Source organism: Primulina huaijiensis, chromosome 13, assembly GCF_012295235.1.
Source record: "Primulina huaijiensis isolate GDHJ02 chromosome 13, ASM1229523v2, whole genome shotgun sequence".
NCBI lineage: Eukaryota > Viridiplantae > Streptophyta > Magnoliopsida > Lamiales > Gesneriaceae > Primulina > Primulina huaijiensis.
The window spans coordinates 11,049,075-11,054,602 of record NC_133318.1 but is presented as its reverse complement, the minus strand read 5'-3'; the positions used below and the strand labels follow the sequence as shown (position 1 = coordinate 11,054,602).

Below are 5,528 nucleotides of genomic sequence, written 5' to 3'. Positions count from 1 at the left end.
TTGATTTTATGGTGCTACAATTTTCTGAAAAATTTTCTTGTGTGGTTATAAACAAATTATTTAATATCAAAATCATACGATTCAGAAAAAACCTGGCTCTGATACCACTCTTGGATCTCGGTTTTCTACACGCCCAAACGCAGCGGAAGTTTTAAATTTTTTATTTTATTTTTCCAATTAAAATATATTTGTTTTAGGCACTCGTATTGTTTTATAATTAAACATTCATAGGACGTTGGAATTTTATACCTTTGGTGAATTAAATCACTGAGCTCCAACTAATCCGGTTTAGGCGGATATAGCTCTTGATGAATCCCTACGAACTTTCTTCGAAAACTCCTTTCTTTATTCTTCAAATCAGGTCCACGACTAAATGATTTGTTCCTCTTCTAATTTGCACTAGAAAAATTAGAAGAAGTTTTTACGTTGGAGATTGAAAACGAGAGACGGCTCAAACTTCTCCTTTAAAAGGAAGTGGCCAAAATTTTGTGGAGAGAAGGAGGAGGATTTTCGAAAAATTGTGAATGAATTGTGTTTAACCTTGAGCCTAATACACATATATATAAGCTTAGGGCCCATTAATAAAATTAAATACTTAATGAGCTTAATCAATTAATTATTCTAGTCCAACTAGTTTAATTAATTAATTAATCTTTTAAAGTCCAATTAAGAACCTTAATATGTATGTTGGTCTTGTACTCCTACAAGTCCATTATACATATACCCATTACTTTTAATTTAAATCCCTTATAAATTCAACATTAGAATTTAATATTTAAATTATAAATTCAACTCTTTGAATTTATTACATCCAAAATTTAATATTTAATAAACTCAACTTTTGAGCTTAATAAATTAAATCCATCATAAATTCAACATTTGAATTTAAAATTTAAATTATAAATTCAACTCCTTGAATTTATTACCTCCAAAATTTAATATTTAATAAACTCAACATTTGAGTTTAATAAATTAAATTATCAAATTTTATAAATTCAACTCCTTGAATTTATTCTCTTCAAATTTCATAAATTCAACTTCTTGAATTTACTATCTCATAATTTAATTATCATAAATTCAACTCCTTGAATTTACTATATCATAATATAAATTCAACTCCTTGAATTTATTCTCTCAACGGGAACAAACGATCTAGTGCTTGTTTGACCCTCAATGGTTCAGGGATACAGCTAGTCGTGGGTTCACAACTCCTTGTGATTCAGAATAACATTTATTCTTATTCGAGCTTACCCTAGTTAGCCCTATTCTTTTAATCAACACTTTGATCGAGAATGTCAGAACTCATTTCTGATTGCACCCATCGGATCATGGTAAGAGCGTCTAGTAGCATCGCCCCATGATCCCCTAGGTATCACTGATAGTGCCTACAAGAACCAGTCGATTATGATTAACGTATAGTACTGTCCTTTCATCTCATATATCCCGATCGAATCTGCAACAATTGGTTCATCGAGGGTTGCATATTAATTCGATAACTATGTGATAAATATAATAGTGGCATCACGTGTACTATTGGAGAACTCTTTCTCTAACGTATATCTCATACTCTGGTCAGAGATTCCATGCACTATTATTACATCAGACCACATAGAATATCCACACCCGTAGGTGAGCGGTGAATCCCCGACTACAATGCACTGGCGCCTATATGTGTCGTAACTATACCCAACCTCGCCACCTGATGACTCTCCTGGAGCCGGTAAACGAGTCAAAGCACAGCCCCAGCATATAGAGCCTCAGTGTTGTCCCGGGTCGTAAGGACTAATGGTGTACAATCATAACCACGGACTTATCATCTCGATGAATGATAACCACTTGGAAAGTCCGAGGGAGGGTTGTTCGGTATAATCATCATATGACTACCCATCTGCATGTTTGGACATCTCTATGCGCTTACCAAGAAACGCGGTACATAACATCACAGATGCTAGTCTCGAGCTCAAACGACCTTTATCCATGTTTTAGGTGGTTGAATCGACTAGGAACGAATTTAGAATATGCAGTGTTTACAAATGAGTTTCAACATCGAATTACGATTCATTTGTATTAAAGCAAAATCAAGGATTTTATCTATGCTGTTTGCATGAGTATGCTGCTTGCATGAGTATACAGATAAAGTATAACGAAACCATTAAAAAGTAAATTATATTAAAGTAAAGATTGTTTATTACACTTGAGTCAATAAATTCTTTAGCCAACAGTTGGCTTACAGGACATCTACTCTAACAGAAATTAATAGTTCAAAAATGTTTTATGTGAAAAAATTCAGTTCAGTTCAGCTCACTTCACTTCACCCATGAGAATACCGAAACCCTACGGGTGACAAGGTACGTACGCGCACACGGTAGCCGCCCAGCCCATACCTCAGCTCATCTACTATTCAATCGTCTCCTCTTCTTGTTCTTTCTTGCTGGCCCCTCCCACGCCTTTTCCTTGTCTCTTTCCTCGACTTCTGCATGTGAAACGGTCTTCAAAATCCAACGTTATTTCCTCTTCTTTCGCGCATTGTTCTTCCTTCAGATCCATTCTACCGTTTTCTTCTGTGCTTTTCTTTTTTCATCCATTAATGGCCGATGACATAATCTAGCTATTAAGACACTAGAAATATCCACACAGAAAGTGATTAAACAAAAAGGGAATCTCGCGGCGATGTCAAACATGTGGAGGAATGCCGGAGGGAATCTGTTCAAACAGGCATTTACCTCAGCTTTTTGTTGCTCCCGACGGGGACCCGCTTGCCGTTTCACCAGTCATTTCACCAGGTTAATGGGTTCATCATTTCATCGCTTCTGCAGCTCGGCCGTGATCGGAGGTGGGAACCCGAACAGCGGCGGCGCTAATGAAAATACGATGACATTTGCGGAGGCGAAGAGGCTGATGAGGCTGGTGAATGTTGGGGATTTGAAAGAGAAGCTTGGAAGGGAGGAGAAAGAGGTGATCTCCTACGAAGACCTCTTGAATGTCTGTGAGAGCTTAGGTGTCGCAAAGTCGGAGACGGAAGCCGCCGCATTTGCTCGGGTACTGGATGAGGCCGGCGTAGTTTTGCTGTTCCGAGACAAAGTGTATCTTCATCCCGACAAGGTTTCAAAACTCCTTTTTGCGTTAACTCAAATGTGGATTTGGGTGTTATGTTTTACTTCTTATAGTTTGATTCAGATTCTATATATTTTTGATGAAATAAATCTCGTCAATAAATTAAAAAAAAAAACAGACTTAAGGATTTATTCTCTGACAGAAAATATAAAATAACATCCAATTGGATGCCTAGTCTGTGACATAAAATAGATTGTAGTTCAAGATGGATTGTCATTACTTAGATAAATTTCCAATAGAATTTCTCATAGATATTTGAAACCCCTGTGTTCATTAAAAAATCTGTTTGTTTCTTTCTTTCCAAAATTGCAAAGAAAGTGTCACTCTGTTGTTTTGAGGCAAGCTTGATTTTACTTTCATGATATGTGCACCTGGAGTTGGGGGTTAAGGAACCCTCCAATTCATAGATTGTTCGCAAGACAGTTTTTAAATTTTTTTTGTGCAAAGATTGATTGATCTTGTGTTTCTGATGTAAGAGGATAAATATTCTGTTCGATGCTTTGGCTATGTGATTTGGTTGGCTAAGAATAACTTTGTATATGTTTTGTTATTCGTGGGTGAAAGTTAATGCTACTGAATACTGATTGGGAAATAGATTTTGAACGCGTGCAAAAATGGAGCTTATGTTCAACCATTGTTTTGTTTCGTTTTGAATTTGGAAAATGCTAGATAAGAAAGCCTTTCATCTAGATAAACTTAAAATATGTAATTACAATGTGAAAAGGTGGTGATTATGAGTTAGTAAGAGGGTGTTCTTTAGGTATTTAACACCAAGAAACAATGCAACGCTTTCCATGATTCATAGAAATGAAAACATGATGTAGTTGAATTGTGTTAAAGTAGTTTTGTTTCGAATGTTCTTACATTTCAAATTTATGATCGAGAATACGCCTCACTTCTCTTTCTATCGTTTTACATTTAGGTAGTTGATCTCGTTAGGAGAGCGGTTCCCCTTGCTCTTCTACCCGAGGATGACCCATGTAAGGATGAGCTCAAGAATCTCCAGGAGAAGAAGGAAGAAATCGATATGCTTGCTCACAAGCAAGTCCGCCGCATCTTGTGGACTGGATTGGGGCTTGCTGTGGTGCAGGTCGGACTATTCTTCCGTCTTACGTTCTGGGAATTTTCTTGGGATGTGATGGAACCTATTGCATTTTTTACGACGACGACTGGGATTGTCATAGGCTATGCTTACTTTTTGGTCACTTCAAGAGATCCTAGTTACCAAGATCTGCTTAAAAGGCTCTTCCTCTCAAGACAGAGGAAGCTGATCAAGAAGCAAAAGTTTGATATTCATAGGTTTATGGAATTGCAGAACAAATGCAAATTGAATGTGGATTCATGTGCATCGATCAAGAGGAGAACCGGTGTGGAAGTAGAACCTGATGACCTGTTACACGGTCACTAATATTGCAGAAATAACCTGTTTTCTTTCAGCTTATAAATGATTTATTTGGATTTGACTTATATCTCCTAATTTTCTGAGGTTATATGCCAAAGTTCTTGCTGGCCGCCTCAGGTAAAGTTTTCTTTTTTCCCCCTTCTTTCTAGTAGAAATGAAAATTTGAAAGGTAAACCATACGGTTGTTCTTTCCTACGCTTCTTACCATTTGCTATAACATAATTTTGTATCTGAGATACCGATGTCACCTATATTATTTTAGTATATTACGAATTCATATCATCAAATTGGCCATGTTTTACTTCAGTTTCATTGCACAAGCAGATCACACCACCCGTCATGATAACTATGTAGACTTCTATATTTATGGGTAAATTACATTTTTAATATTGTAATTTGCACTTTTCTATTTTAGCCTTGTTAACTGTGAATTTACTTTTTAGTTATGAAAATTGCATATATTTTTTTATTTTTGGTTCTGTTTCGGTGAATTTTTATTTTTAGTCCCTAACTTTTATATTTTTTCATTGTTAGTCCTTTAATTTGTATGTATTTTCATTTTTTTTTATCAGAAGAGATGATGAACTCGAATAAAAAAAGAACCAAAAATGGAAAAAAAAAAACATATAAGTTATAGAACTAAAAATGAAAATTCACCGTAATATGAAAATTCATCATAACAGAAACAAAAATGTAATTTTCAAATATTTATTGACCTTAGGTTGCAAATCAATCTATCCAAGTTATCGTATTGAACAAGTATTGTGTGATAGAATTGTTTGAGAAAGTGTTGGTATGGAGAATCAAATATGTAATCTGTAACGTCCCAGATTCGACGACTGTCCTCACTGTACCAAGACGAGTCTTTCCAGCGTGTTTATGTCCTCACTCACACGCATCCTGGGAAACTTCCCAGGAGGTCACCCATCCCAGAATTGCCCCAAGTCAAGCACGCTTAACTTTAGAGTTCTTATGTGATGAGCTACCGAAAAGAAGATGCACCTTCGTGATA

At 36.0% G+C, this 5,528-nt stretch overlaps 1 protein-coding gene across 1 annotated transcript; it reads left to right on the top strand.

The window, feature by feature from the left end:
- Nucleotides 1–2,304: 2,304 nt before the first annotated feature.
- LOC140990984 (calcium uniporter protein 5, mitochondrial-like) lies at nucleotides 2,305–4,870 on the top strand. Its single transcript, XM_073460883.1, has 2 exons — nucleotides 2,305–3,102; nucleotides 4,037–4,870. Exons 1-2 carry the CDS (start codon nucleotides 2,671–2,673, stop codon nucleotides 4,520–4,522), a joined length of 918 nt encoding a protein of 305 aa, XP_073316984.1. The 5' UTR covers nucleotides 2,305–2,670; the 3' UTR covers nucleotides 4,523–4,870.
- The last annotated feature ends 658 nt before the right edge of the window (nucleotides 4,871–5,528 follow it).